This window comes from Paramacrobiotus metropolitanus, unplaced genomic scaffold, assembly GCF_019649055.1.
Source record: "Paramacrobiotus metropolitanus isolate TYO unplaced genomic scaffold, Prichtersi_v1.0 Parri_scaffold0000069, whole genome shotgun sequence".
In the NCBI taxonomy this organism is placed as follows: Eukaryota; Metazoa; Tardigrada; class Eutardigrada; order Parachela; family Macrobiotidae; genus Paramacrobiotus; species Paramacrobiotus metropolitanus.
This window is the reverse complement of record NW_026570289.1, coordinates 440,340-456,022: the sequence shown is the minus strand read 5'-3', so window position 1 is coordinate 456,022 and position 15,683 is coordinate 440,340. Positions and strand designations below refer to the sequence as shown.

Genomic DNA, 15,683 nt, shown 5'->3' with positions numbered 1-15,683 from the left:
GTAAAAAATGCAGCAAGGCCAGGATAATATGCGGTCTCGAAATTAAAAAACAGGCGCGCACACTTATCATACTAACCGCAACTTCGCACCAGATCGCGGATAGCTGCTGGGGCTGTTGGACAAAATTTAATGTTGTGTGTGCTGAAGTGACCACTTTCTCCGAGGATGACTGTGTTAGACGCTGGAGTTACCGTATGCGAGGCTGTGCTGCTTCTTGCATTAACTGAAACACCTTTAGCACCTGCAAAACCACCCCTAGTATTGGTGCGGACCAATTACGGTACTCATAACCGTGACGTCTGAAAAAATATAACACAACGAATTACTTATGCACTTGCGACGATTTGATATTATGTGTAAATGTGTATTGTTTCAGCGCACATGTCTGTAATTCCACATGTGTACATATTTGTACTTTGTAATTCCGTTAAGACATACAGAAACGCGGAGGGGCTGCTAAAATTCTGAAGTCGGATCCTGTAGTACGATATTACTGTACAGACAACTCTGGATCCAATACAAGATATTAGGCACTACCTAATATGTATCTCATATGGTGTACAGCATCGTGTTAAAACGAGAGTGTTATCGTCATGTTAATTCTGACAGATGGCAAATTCTCCTTTTCTACATAACTGCTCATTATGTGCTCGCGCTGTGCCTGAAGATGACACCTATCAGTCTTAAGGTAAGCATGGGCAGTAATTATGAAAGAAGACACTGTATGAACATCTCTGTTTGTGCGTCTGCCTGTACACACCGATCAAGTTCGCACGAGATGATGATGCGCGGGCTGGTGGCGCAGTGGTATCCTGCGTTCGATGCTTTTTGCGCCACAGACAGTTACCGGTGTTTTGCAGGAAATTTTGCGGATCATGCAGTATGGAAACCGTGTGGGGTCGTTTACCGGAAGCCTGCAAACAAAAATTTGTTCAAGCATATTATTCTGAATGGGTTAAGTGCGTTAGATTTGTCAATCGATTGGTGTTTGATTCACCCAGCTCAAACAGCCGGTACGAATAGTCTGTTCGCTCGTAGTCGGATTGGTTCTTATGCTCATAAAATTATTATGGCAGAATATGGTACACCAAAAATCTCGTTTTCCAACCACAGGGTTTGATGTACTAATGCCGAAACGTGCTTATTCTCTGAAATACATGCGTTGCACGAATCTGATTATTGTTGTTACTGATGGTATGATGAACAAATTCTACTACTTACTCCGAAACACATTGGAAACAGAACTAGGTTATAGAATAACAGAATACACTAGTGCAGTGATGGCAAAAATTAATAATAGTTGTGTGCATCTATACGTATACAGCAGATCATGTATCCGCTAATCACGCAGCACCGGCTTACCGCTGCACATTTCGCGCATTGTTTACCGTCATGTAACGGTCCGTGCCGGAATGTGGACTTGCCGCAAGTATCACACGAAAAAATGATTTCCGGTGTGCATTTAAAGGAAGGTGCCGGGTTAGCCGGGTTAGCCATGCGTTTTTCCAGTTGAAGAAAAATGTACAAGGTCAGTAGTGGCACTATTTAAAACCGTGTAATGTAAAATGTAGAATGGGTTGGTCAAGCGTATAAAATTATATTGTAAGTGTCGTAAACGAATTATAACTTCAACGCAAATCAGAGGAGTAAGGATTGTTTCTCTGCATAAGTATGCAGGAAATGGCGAGTGGCAGATTCCACAAATAAACTTCTTGATAGCAGCAGATTAAAAAGAAGCCCCTTAGTTGGCAAATCCCAACGGTAGCGTGTCCCTTTCAACGGCTTCCTTTAGCGCTCTCTCCACCAGAATAACAACTGAATCACAGGCGAGTAGTAAAATGGAAGAGCGTGACGTGCCTAATCCTTATAACAGTCGAACGACTAATCCTTATAACAGTCTAACAGCTCGGTACGGTTTAATCAGCCACCGTGGCAATTCCATGCCGTTCAGAAGGTGCGTTCCGGTATCGTCCGCACACAACACGGCTCTGACGGTGACCGGAAATTACAGAAATTAAATGGATATTGATCCGTAGTTTGTCGTGCTGACAGTAACAATTAGCGAAGACGATGATGATTGGTTTCGTCTTGTTTCCAGTGTATGCCGGTTTTGTCGCTTGTAAAAGTTCACCGGTTTGTAGAACAAGACAACAATCACAGATGAAGACTTAAAAAGATTGTAAGACGATGTGAGCAGTCTGGAAATAACTTCTATACAGATACTACTCGCACATGACACCTTCGAATTATAGACAAGGAAAAACTTCCAAAACTTATTAGGTAGCTACTGCATAGACGCAATATGGATTGGGAAAATAACGTTTAAGACGCACATCAATCACTGCCTATCGACACCAAAAGAAGAAAAGACTGGTATCAGTATCATACAATACAGTACTAAATTAAATAATAATAAATAAAAACTAACAGTTGGGCTCTAACCATAGATAACTAACCCGAGCAAAGAAATGCCGCCGACAGCAGCAGATACTACTTCACGGTAGTCAAGTTGATTGTGTTGACCTGGTCGTTGATGGATTCACTGAAGGAGATATATCCCGGATCGCACCCCAGCATTTCCCGGCAGTAACGGCAATTAAACAGGCAGCCTTCGCCGCCCATATACCGGTAGTGTTCGCCTTTGTGGAAATACTTGTACACATTAAGCTGAATTACAGAATTTTTAAATTCCAGCTTCCGGACAGTGAACAACCGGAAACCAACGTTAATTACGCTAATTAATTTTTAATTAATGAATGACTGCTGTCAACGCCTGCGGACAGAACAAAGCAGGCTGGAAATAGAATACTCGTATCTATAACTCCGACTACGGAAAAAAGTACTACAGTTTTTACGAGAAGGTAGTCATAAAATAATATTTAAAATAAATTCATGCTTCAGTACTTACATTTTGGTCCACTCTTTATAACTTTACTGACTGTATGGCCAACCATTCGGCAGTAACAAGAGTTACATCTTACTGCAACTGTATTTGCGCGATGTTAATAGCTGGATAAAGCCTTTGAATGGCCTGCACTGGTCAAAAATAAAGATTTGGTTTTATTTATTCACGACAAAAATACCAAGCGGAAGTTTACCAACCACAAAAACTAAGCAAGTGGGTACGATGCAAGCAGTTTATATGTCATGTAGTTTTCCCTTTGGAGAGCAACTGCAGAGATACGAGTTTTATGGCGAGCTATTTGCCATTGAAAATGAAGGCATGATATGTAAGTACCGTACTATGTATACTGTAATAAACTAGTGAAATTCACTTCGTTGTTTGTATTTTATTGTTGGCCAGTTTTGATTTGCGCCATACGCCGTTTCGGTTAGGGAATTCGGTTATCGGTTGCCCATCATAATTATTTTTGACGACACCTATAATTATTGTTAAAGAAAGAGTAGATCACTAATGAAAGTGAAATGCGCTCATTTTTTCGATTTTGCTGTTGTTTGCTCATCGGCGTTCAGCTGTTGAAAAACAAGTTGGATTCCGCTGTCGGTGGTACTCGTACGTGCGCTCGTGTTCTTGCAACGGCTGTAGCATTTGCCGATTTTGATGTTGGTAGTGATCATCTGTTTTTATCGCCTATCACCACTTTACAGCAAAAACTTCTAATCAAACGATGAAGCCATCTCTACCACGCCTTCATCCGCGGGTTCATTGGAGTTCCTAGTGGACACCTGTAATCTGCACCGAAATCCTCGCTGTTCATGTACGGTCCCATCACATGGAATCGGTTCGGCCCGTGCTTCTCGTCATAATTTTTTAATAAAGGACTGGTGCACCATGCCTGAAAACAGTTTCCGCTTTAGCTCACCGTCATAACCCGGACATGACCGCTTGCAAGGGTCACCTGAGCCCCTATCAGCCAGAACAGCTGGCTTTCATTTAAGGCTTCTAATCCGGGTAGTTTGATGCGGTATCCCGTGCGGCGCATAAAGTCTTGAAAAGCCTGCAGAAGAAGTACTCCTTACCTGCACTCGAATTTTCGTTAAAAAATCGAAAATAATAACCAAGTAAGCAGCGCGGTATCCGCCATTGTCGGCAGTATTTTCTATAAGAGTTTGCCGTGCATCGATGCTGTCGTTCTTCGTGCTGATATTGTTGTAAAAATCCACTAAAGTGTATTTTCTCGCATGATAATTGTTCTGTGTCGCATTTGTCCACCAGTAAAACGGTTTGCCGCCCTCCGTGTCAAACTCTTTCACTAGAAACAAGATTACAATTACGTACGTAAGTTGGACGAACGTGTTTCTTCTTCAAGAAATCCGTACTTACCTCCGATATCCAAAACATGGGTAAATTCGTGCCCAATAATATAACCAAAGCGAGCGTAGTTAAAAATGTCCAAGTTGCTTGGGTACAAGATTGGTGGTTGTAACAGTGACTCCGGAATAACTGCAGAGTCAATCATTTGATCATTTTAAGCCGCCTAGTAATTCAGTCTCTACGAGCAAAGCAGGAAGAGCGAATGAGGGAATCACAAGTAGAAAGCAGATGACTAACAGAAAACAGAAAAACAAGGGTACAAAAAATGGAAATGTAGAACTGTTTGTTGGAAAGCAAAATAAGGTTTTTAAACAGTATCTTCCTTTTCCAAAACATTTCTAAAACCTGTACCCGCATCGTTGAAAAATAATCATATGTAAAGAAATAATGAGGAAAATAGTTTCAAGAATCAACAAGCTAGAGCGATACCGATATAGTTGATGTCCGAGTAAAACTTGGCGAACACTTCGGTTAAATCGGCCGGGCAAAAGGGGTCACTGCGGGCGTTAGATCGAGCAAGCTTTTGGAGATTAATCCAGCTGCTGCTTTGATCAATGTTGCGCAGTGTCTCGTATAATGACTTCCCCACTTGAACCTACAAATGTGACAGCATTTTCAGATGTTTATTTCGCGGTTATTTTTGTCGCATTTTGTCCCTTTCTTTACTATGTTGACAAACACATCAACAACGTTTTCGTTTGGTCGATTAGTGACTGTTTCCCATTTGCACCTGCAAACATAATAGCGTTCGCACCCTTCATTTCATGGTCATTGTTACCGCATGTATGCGGCAAAAATCACCATGAATGATTTCAGTAGTACGTAAATAAGCACGTCTTATTATTTTTGATGTTTTCTTTTTTTTTTATTAGTGACTCTTTTCCCGTTACCCAAACCAAAGCAAAGTGTTACTTAGGGGATCCGGTTTATTTTCACACTTTATAGTTTGTTTTAAAAGAGTAGCGGAGCGTTCAAGGAGGTTAACTAGCCTTTGCGTAGAGGCCATCGATAAGTGTCCAGTTGTTCAAGAACTCCTCGGGATATCCTACATTCCGCAGCGTATGATTCAGCCGATCCATGGCGGTTTCTTTTGTTCCCATGTCCATCCAGGTTGTTTTGAGCAGAACTGCGTCGCGTACCCCGTTTACAATTTCGGATGTCAGCTCTTTGGCCTGTTGAGCGCAAAAAGCAGACCCTTATTTTAATTTCTCAGCGAATTTGGTTATCAACAAATAAGCGTGTGCTTGACCTTTTGGACGACCTCGTTTGGTACATATGTTCTGAAGAACATCCGCGAAACAGTCAACGGCATGGCTGTTTTTACCAACTTCACGCAGTGGTAAGCCTCTTGATATACGAGGTAATAATGATTTAGCGCTATCCACCACAGCCAATCGGCCAGTGTCGCAAGTCCCACATCCCCGTCCCGTTCCAGCTGCGCCATCGTTTGATCCAGCTTGATGAGATACTCTGAGAGCGGGGCCCCAAACTGTGTAGCAGCAGTGGCTCGAAAATTTACCGAAGACGCATTAAGCATGTTGTTGAACAGCGTCAAGAAGCTTGCTAGAAATCGCGAGCGGTATGGTGGTCTCCCAAGATCACCAAACGTTTTACGCCTTAGAAAGTCCATCGTTCCATTTGGAATCTAAAAAAAATTTACTTTTACTGGTGAAATGAAATAAATAAAAATTCAAAGAACCAGAAAAACAAGCAAAACAAATAGAAAAGTTGAAAAAAGAAACGGTTTGTTTAGGGATTCAGTAGGTTTACAAATCACGGTTCGCACCATTGCCGTTATAAACTGAAACGAATTTCAAATATGTACTCGTAAAACATGAGTTAAAAATGAAGCAAAACAAGAATCTTGCATAAAATCATTGCAAAATGGAAACCGAGAATAAAAACGAAATGAAAACAAACAAAAATCCTGAAAAATAATTATTCAATGTTATCTAAAAATTTTAGTCTTAAAAGAATCAGACAAAAAAAAAATAAACTTGTGAAAAAACAACAGACAATCGAAAAACAGAAGAGCCGAGAAAACTCCGAAAGAATTATGGAACCTTGGATTTTCAAATCACATTTTGCACCGTTGCCAGCGTAAAATCCAACATGAGAACTTTCTCCAACCGCTTCTCCACTGTTGACCACTGGACACTTGCATTGGTCACTTTCATCAAACGTTGGACAATAGTCTTCCATATGGTCATCAACTGCCCAGTTGCATTGCATGGATTTGGGTAATGGGCGCAAAGTTCCCACCGGTTATAAAGGCGGCCAGGCATCCTGAAGAAGAGGATGTTCTGGTCGCTGGAAAAATCGTCTCTTTCTACGGATAAATAAATGATGGTCTGAATGTTGTTCTGTTGCAGACGGAGGAGAACGTCGTTCAGGCGGAAAGCGGACACATTGGGATTGTTTTTTAATAGCGACCACCCAGCAAACAAATCATCAATAGCGCGCAAGAGACGGTGGACGTCGATTCCCCTATCTGTAGAGAAAGCAAGATAACGGTGGACATTCTGCCGTTCTGCGTCTTTCGCATTAGGTAGAAAGATTTAGTTGGAATCAAATGGAAACAGTTGTTATGCAAGCAGCATACTGCTACCCTGAACTTGGCGTGACATTTGTACGGCATGAGACTACCACGGTCACGCACATTTGGAGGCACTCTGCAACAGTGGTTCAGGGCAATTTGTTAAATGCCAGAAAACTAACCAGGGCACATAGGGGTCCTCCAAATTCAGAAAAATTTCATATTTTGTAAAATGGTAGTATACTATCGTAGTATGCTTAAAAAAATATTTTCATCTGCCATGGCCAAGGGGGCGTGGCCAGACAGTATTTAAAAGTTCGCGTATTATCACATACTATGCAATGCAGTGAGCGGAGTTATTCGTATTTAGTTTTATATTGAATTTTTACTGTAGCACCGTGAACTTTTGCAGCTGTCCAGTTGTGATGTAAACGATGCCCACGTGCGGCAGCTCGTGTCATTGCTGCCAGTACACATTTTCGAAAATTTTTTATCAGTTAGAATTGTATGTACGAGTAAACCGTGCAAAAAACTTCTTTTACTAATTAGCAGATATGTACTCGTACGAGGACAGGCTTAGTATTCGCGATCACCTAAAAAACTAGCGAGAATTCGCGATCACCGTGCCCGGGTTGTGCAGAACAGCCAGTCACCAGCCAGCCACCAAAGGAAGGCAGTCCAGTCCAATGGTTGTGTGGGGTGCCTCCTCTTGGTGGCTGGCTGGTGACTGGCTGTTCTGCACAACCCGGGCACGGTGATCGCGAATTCTCGCTAGTTTTTTAGGTGATCGCGAATACTAAGCCTGTCCTCGTACTGCATTTCATAACAGATTTTCGAAAATGTGTATTTAGGCAGCAGTGACACGAGTCGCCGCACGTGGTCTTCGTTTACATCACCACTCGACAGCTGCAAAAGTTCACGGTGCTACAGTAAAAATTTAATATAAAACTAATTACGAATAACTCCACTCACTGCACTGCATAGTATGCGATAATATGCAAACTTTTACATGCTGTCTGGCCACGCCCTCTTGACCATGGCAGATGAAAATATTTTTTTAACCATACTACGATAGTATACTACCATTTTACAAAATATGAAATTTTTCTGAATTTGGAGGACCCCTATGTGCCCTGGTAAGTAATCAATATTAAACGGTGTCCAAACGAAACTGAATTTATGGTAAAGCAAGCGTAACCGGCTTTCGATAGGTGGCCGCGGACAGATGAAAGCTGCAGCATACAGAGTGCGTGTACCAATATGTGCTGGCATACGCTCCCTATGTTGAAGCATCGGGCGAAATGAGAACACTCCCGCGACCACCAAGTACAAATAGAAGATCAGTTACGCTTGCTTACTTGCAGACATTACGAAAAGTCAGACATTCGGGTATCATGTAAAAGCCGTTGGGTTTTTTCTGCATAAAGCGCAGCAGATACCGTCGGTAAGATGTGTCATCACACGCTGCGCTCCGAATGGTCAAAACAATCATACGGCACGTTCTCAAGATAACAGCCCAAAGAGCTCCGTTTTCTGAACTTACCCGTCATCAGCATATGCAGCTAACAAACAGTACAAGCTGTCATAACAAAAATAGCGCCAAAAACAGCAGTTGCAAAAATTCATAAGTTGGATTTATTTCACTCAACAATTTGACGCCGAGTTCTGCATATTTAATTGTTTTAATTGAGGTTTGTGACTGATTTCCGGTCAATTATTTGTCGACGGAATATGTGATCCGGAAGTTGCGGCAAAATGCGTTGAACAAAATCGGTGCTTTTCGGTAACGATTCCCGCTCGGCAATATATCTGGCATTCTCCACACAAGATCGAAGTTGCAAAGGTAAAATAAGCTGATCTTCGTCTGATGACCAATCGTCAAATACTGAATCCTCGCTGAACAAAGAAGAAAAACTGCTATCTAAATCTGATGGTGCCTCTAACAAATACTCCACCGCACCCTGCAAAATGACCTGATCGATTGCGTCCAGCGCTTCCTTCTTCCTGTTAGGATACATTTCTAGACGCTGATAAAAGAAATACGTAGACTGGTGTCTGGTTGTAAAAGAAAGTGATATCCTTAGTTGCTGCACGAACCTCTTCCCATCATGCCAGTGCCGGCCACACATCCTATGCTCTGCTGCACTTTGCATACACTTTCACGTGCCGGTATGTTCTGATACAGAGCACAGACAACCGCTTTCAAACACTACCCTTACATCTGCTCCAGTAATGCTTATTATTGGTTAAGCTGATCTTTATGATTCATAACTGAAGAATTCTCGCTGAGTCAAAGCGGTTGGATGATCGGTATACCAGCCACCGCTGAAAGATGTCTGAGTCTTAACATTGTTTAATATTGATCACTTTCACTGAAAACGTGGAACGTATTTCGACTTCTAGGTGATAACTGAATGTATCCCACATCTTTTGAACTTATGACATCCATCGTTTGAGCACGTGACACTCCACAAAAATATCATAACCTGACAAACAGTGTGAGCAGCCCCGTAAACAATGCGCTTCAGTCTAACGGCCTTTCTCTTATTCCACAATAATTTTTATTTCCCGTCTATGAGTTTGTTAAACGGCGTCAGTTCGGCTACTTATCCAGTGAGGTGTCCTTCACAGCATTTTTTAATTTGCGATAAGCAACCGGACCAGTACACATGCCTGTCATCCCGAGCACGGGCAAAAAAAGTAATTACAAGGTAATTAACAGTGCTAGCTAGGAACGGAGATACTCCGGGCTTTGCGTTGCTGCTTGTATGCTACGCAACTAAGAACCTGTCAATACAGGTTACGCCATGGCCGAACACACAATGCGGTGATTCGCTGCCGCGCAAATTAGATGTATGCGTGTGTGAAGGCGGTGCCAAAAAACCATCCACGTAAGGCCCTTACGTGTAAGCCTGTAACTCCACCCCTTTGCATGCTTACATACAAGTAGCCCAGTCGATCTCGAAATTTTAAGCGCTCGTCTTTCGTTTGCTTCTCAGCGGATCTTACCCGTCGACATATCAGAAGATAAAAAATTAAATTTCAAAATTTTTGGTATCTGACAAGTGGATATTTATGGCGAATCAAGAAAGTTATGGCTATTTTAGTTTCTCATAGACTTAGCATAGGATGGAAGCAAAGCCTCCTCGCACGGGCCTATGCTTTGTTTACGACACTCCAAAACAGCCATAACTGTTTTGATGTGCCATAGATTTCCACTTGCTAGATACCAAAAAGTTTGAAATGTAATTCTCTATCTTTTTAATTTTTATATATCGATTGAGAAGTTCTGTTGAAAGGCAAACGAAAGAAGAGTGCTGCAAGTTTTGGGGACTAACTGGCAATCAGGTCGGCTCTTGTATGTTTATGAGCGAGCTGGTCACAGCTACGCGCGTTCCGCACACTAGCTCGTTTTAAGCCATACGGACAAACCAATTTCGACGGCCGGAAGTCTTACTTATATAGATGGGTGCTAACTTATGTGACATACAATTTGCAACGCAAAGCCCCTACTAGCCGGCGACGAAGCGCAACTTCTGATCGGAAGCTACCGATAAGAACACGGAGGCAGTACGTCAGTACGTCATCGCTAGTGCAACAGGGAACACAAGTACATGCGCACCGTAAACTTGTACAAGATAATACCAATTACGTCAGCAGGGATACTTTACTCTATCTGTACAGAAACTTTGCTTACCTTGCGTCTCGTTAATGCACTGGTTGTAAATATCCACTGCTTTTTTTTCCATGCGATTGGTGTATTTTCCACTCCCGAACAGCTCTAAATAAAAATAACGCAAAAATTTCAACAAAAATCAGACATGCAACAGGGTATGGGTATGCACAATTGCAAGCATGCTTGATGCGCTTTTGTCTCATAATTATGGGTATTAATTCAACAAATAGCCATGAAGGTTAAATTGTTAGAATATATATATAGTACCCTGTTGTAGCTTGGTGCATGGCAAGTACGATTTATACAACTATTAGATGTATACAACTATTAGATGATTTATACAACTATTAGGTGATTTATACAACTATTAGTGTTCAGCAAGGAGACCCGTTAGGTCCACTGTTATTTTGTCTTGCTTTGCACCCGGTTGTGACCCGTCTCAAGGCAGAGTTGAACGCCTGGTTTTTGGACGATGGAACCATGGGCGGTAAGCCGGCGACAGTGGCCCAAGCCTTTGACGAAGTCATAGAACGTGCGCAGGCCATTGGTTTGACTGTTAACGAGGCGAAATGTGAACTTTTTGTCGGCGGGGGAACTGTGGAACAGCAAAACGACGTCGTGGATTACTTTGTTGAAAAGTATCCAAAACTGCGAATCTTGACTAGCTCAACATTTTCATTACTCGGCGCGCCCGTTTTGGATGACGCTATCGGCCCAGCAATTGTCGAGAAATCCACCATGTTGAAGACGGCATGCGAGCGGCTACAGCTTCTACCTGCCCATGTCGCACTGTTCCTGTTGAAGAATTGTCTGGGTGTCCCCAAGATTGTGTACATGTTACGGTGCTGTAACGCGTGGAAGCAACCGCAACAGCTTTATCAGCTTGACGAAGTAACGCGCGAGTGTTTTCAGACCTTGTGCAATGTGCGCACCAACAAGAATGATTATCCGTGTTGGCGGCAGGCGTCTCTCCCCGTGAGCAGAGGTGGCATTGGCATTCGTCGAGCGGAAGAATTAGCACTCCCAGCCTACCTGGCTTCGATTCACTCCGCATCTGCACTAATGTCACTGCTTCTTCCCAATCACGCTGCTGTGGACTCCACCGATGCACGGGAAAAGTGGAAAGTGAAGAGCGGTCAGACAGATCTTCCCGAACTCAACTTCCAAAACTGTCAACGATCGTGGGACTTACCGCTGTGTAATGCGTCACTGTCAACACTGCTGGATGTTTTCCGTGACGACGAAACTAACAGAGCCCGTCTCCTTGCCCAGTCCAAACCGGAAGCCGGCATCTGGTTAAATGCGCTGCCTTCGGCACATATCGGAAACCTACTCGATGACGACACTTTGAAGATTTCAGTCGGGCTTAGGCTGGGCGCAGTAATCTGTGAAGCACATTCTTGTGCAAAATGCCGCAAACCAGTTGACGTGTATGGCCACCACGGATTGTCATGCTCCTTCTCCGTCGGTAGACACCTCGCCATGGCGGGCTGAACAGTATTGTGTGCCGATCATTAGTATCGGCGGGTATCCCGGCGAAGCTTGAGCCCCGCGGCACATCCCACACGTCCGAGCGACGTCCGGACGGATGCACGACGTTTGCCTGGAAGCGTGGCATGTGCTTAGCTTGGGACGTCACCTGCGTCGACACCGTCGCTTTGTCGCATATCAAGTCAAATTCAACAGCGGCGGGATCCGCCGCTGCCCAGGCCGAAGACAGGAAGACCAGACAATATGCGTACCTCGTCGGCAGATACATTTTTGCGGCGTTAGCTTTTGAAACATTCGGGCCCTGGGGAAAATCGGCATCCGCTTTAGTGAAGGAAATCGGAAAGCGATTGCAGCAGCACACGGGTGAACCTCGATCACACGAATTCTTACGCCAGCGTCTATCGATCGAAATCCAGCGGGGCAACGCGGCGTCTGTCCTTGGAACCATTGATTTAACGGATAATTTGAGAGAAATTTTTCTGTTATAATAAATCATTTTTTTTGTTGTTAACAAAATCTGCAGTGTGACTGGCTTGCGCTAATAAAAATCATCAATAATCACTATTAGATTCCTTTTGCGATTGTTGAACGGATTCCTTAAATAATGCGCCAGGTGAACAGGCATCGAACAAAGGAATTTAGTGTTAAGGGTTATCAAACACCGGCTAGCGCAGACGTTGTCGCACGCAACTTGAAACGGCAAGGTGTAAAAAGGGTGACAATGCACCGCAGTTGCCACCGGCGATGGCATGTAAAACTGGGCGACGGACAAACGGTAAACCGTGACAATTTTAATCCAACAAATAAAATTAGCGTGGATGTTACCACATCAGTGCGCCGAGCACTACCAAACCAGTGGAAATAAAATCGGTTATGTGAAAATGGATAAACTTGAGCTGACTCTCTTCGGCGCGCGCGCTCTTCTTGCTCCTTAACGAAGACTTACTGCAGCTTCTCGCGGCGTGCGATGCAGATTAACAGTTCAGTTCGTTGGTACATATAGAAGTTAGAACTCTATGCAAGCTCATTAATTTGGAATCTTTAGACCGCTATACATGGGATATGAATTGAAAAACGTGGGCCTGTGCCAATGGCCGTTCAAAGTGCTTCGGCACGTCTCCACAGTTCGTTAACGCTATTGTAGTGTAAGGTAGGCAATTGCGTAGACAAGTGTGAGATAGACTGTGACTCTATGAGTACTACGCCACTACATCAAGTCTGGAGTAGACGGAATATGTCTTTACTGTGCGCTATTCAATGCAAATGGTTTCCAAATGGGCTTGTGAGCGTGTCACCTGAATCCATTAAAAATGTTAGTACCAGGTTCAAAAATTAAAAGGCGGCAAGCGAAGGAATTTCATCATTCAGGTTATTGAGTACCGGTCAGCACATATATTGTCGCACGCACCTTCAAGTTGTTTTGAAATCTTGAGACGGAGCACTTCGCTCCAAAGACCGTTGCTGCTATTCAAACGGTTGCATGCGTAAGCAAAGAAATCCACGCACGGATCAACAGTTTCATCCATCTTGGAGATGATTTCACGGGCTAAAAAATATCTAACGACTTGGTAAAAGCCTATCAGACGAAATTGTATTGCCTGACAACGGCAGAGTTATGGATTTTTTACCAGAGACTCAATGTAGAAAACAATACAAGCAATGCAGAAAATTGGTTCCTGAACCGTTTTTTTTATAACTGACTGCTGTTCTACGTACCAACTTGATGACAAAGATCCGAAGTGCAGACGGGGGTCGATAACTGCTGCCGCCCGATAGCTTGCACTACATTAGCAGCAGTGACAAGAAATTGAAGAAACCCTACCACATCCATAAACAGCATCGCGCGTCAAATTCCTCTGTCACTTAATAATCTTCCAAAGCAAAGAAATTTCCGTTAAGATCTTTGAATTTTATTCACAGATTATTCATTATAGGATAGAAACAACAGTTTTGTATTAAAAAAAGGAAACATGCTTATAAACATTTCGTAGCACTCTCAGCGTCTCAAGACTGATTCGTCGAACAATAAAACATTACAAATGCCAGGAAGTACTTAAACGTTGAAATCATTTGTTTGCCCTAGGGTTTAATCAGTTGACTAAAATCTTTTGTCGGTAATTAAACGTGGCGTCTGTAAGAAAAATTGCTAGCGGCAAATCCGGCAAATTAACCTTTATATACCGTAATTGTCTACAGATTTGGCAAGAATGAGACTGCATGTGTTTACGTATTGCTAGGCGGATTATAACACAGGGCCGTATGGGCAGTATCATCGACAGCGTAACAGCCGTGAACCCGGATGAAGGCTTAAATGCCGAAATCATGCGCGCCGTGGCGCAGCAACACCACACTACCGAGGTTGAATCTTGCAGCCAGCGCAGCTGTGCTGCAGATCCGTGAAAACAGCGAGAACATCTACGGGGTGGAAATCCCCGGAAACTGCGAACGGCAGAAGAGCAGGGCTGAGTATGGCCATACGTCAGCCAGCTCTTACAGGATTCAGAGCGGTGGGAATTAGTTTCATGATGAAGGTGAAGGCAATTACCTCGGGATTATTATAAATTCAATACGAATTATGAATATACAGCAATGCCGCTAACCTCTTTGAAAGTAGTGAAATGTGTAGCAATCCGGCGTCCCCTATTGTCTTTGCAAGTTTAGTCATTAATTGCTGTCTGCTGATATAGAGTATTACATGTTTGCATTGTTCTGTTAATTCGGTAATCAGTTGATGATTATCACATTAAGTCTGTGTGCTTTATTCGTAACCAGTCCAAACAAAATATATTATATTTCTTTCAGTGCTTCCTGCATTCCGGATTAGGAACCGTACAGAGCAAAAACAAAATAGCGGTTCGCAGTCTGTTAATCTGGTCGGCTAGGTGGCCTGCGACCGCAGGGGCCGAAGCGCGTCAAACATTGGACACATAATGTTACTTCCGGAGAAAACCGATCACGACACATACAACGGACATTTCAAAAGTAACTTTCCCTAATTTGTTTCTCCCGCCAGAACGCATTCAGTTACTAATGTCCTAATATCGTTACATACGTCATGTATTCAGGAACCGAAGCAGCAAATATCTATATGATTTCAGTCGCACTGGGAAAACTGCCGGAAATAATCACAGACGTTGTCGGAAAATTTCGCCCGCGGTTTACCGGAGCAGTTTCTGTTATTTTGTTGGTTGTTGTCGGTCGTGAATCACAAAATGTCTCTCGAGTTTCTCCGTTCACTGCTTTCGCTGGGAATTGCGAGGCAACGCTGCTTCCGTGCTCGTGCGCAACGCAACGCAAAGTGCGGCAGCACAAAATGAGATTTTGTTCCTTTGATTACTTACGTCAAGCAGTGTTACTACCGTGTTTTCTCACTGCAATATTTTCCCCCGCCAGTTTAGCGGGGAGTCCGGGGCAGGTTGTAAAACCTGGCAGTGGCAGCTGCCAATGGCACTGCCAGCGGCATGGCATGCGATAAAACCTGGAGACTCTGGCAACTGGCAAACGATAAAACCTGGCAGATGCCAGAAACAATATGACGGTAGAAACAGGAGGTGCAGATGTAACCTCGAAACTTGTCGCTGTTTGTGCACTGACCGATAGCGCAACTTTCAAGTCGGGACTAGATGTACGGCGGCCTGCAAGTGCAGTCTGTAACAAAGGTCAATTGTACCAGACGTCGTCCAGAAGCCAAGCACGGGGTACTG

At 43.4% G+C, this 15,683-nt stretch overlaps 1 protein-coding gene across 2 annotated transcripts; it reads right to left on the bottom strand.

Moving 5' to 3' along the window:
• Positions 1-3,306: 3,306 nt before the first annotated feature.
• Positions 3,307-13,989, bottom strand: LOC129594529 (endothelin-converting enzyme 1-like). Of its 2 annotated transcripts, none has more exons than XM_055491238.1 (11): positions 13,696-13,989; positions 13,388-13,525; positions 10,510-10,593; positions 6,358-6,767; positions 5,526-5,921; positions 5,266-5,448; positions 4,706-4,871; positions 4,286-4,405; positions 4,021-4,214; positions 3,861-3,959; positions 3,307-3,797 (listed from the first exon to the last, which is right to left on the bottom strand). In XM_055491238.1, exons 1-11 carry the CDS (start codon positions 13,817-13,819, stop codon positions 3,642-3,644), a joined length of 2,070 nt encoding a protein of 689 aa, XP_055347213.1. In that variant the 5' UTR covers positions 13,820-13,989; the 3' UTR covers positions 3,307-3,641. The 2 variants fall into 2 exon arrangements, with proteins under 2 accessions (XP_055347213.1, XP_055347214.1); XM_055491239.1 differs by having other exon boundaries at positions 6,367-6,767.
• Positions 13,990-15,683: the final 1,694 nt, after the last annotated feature.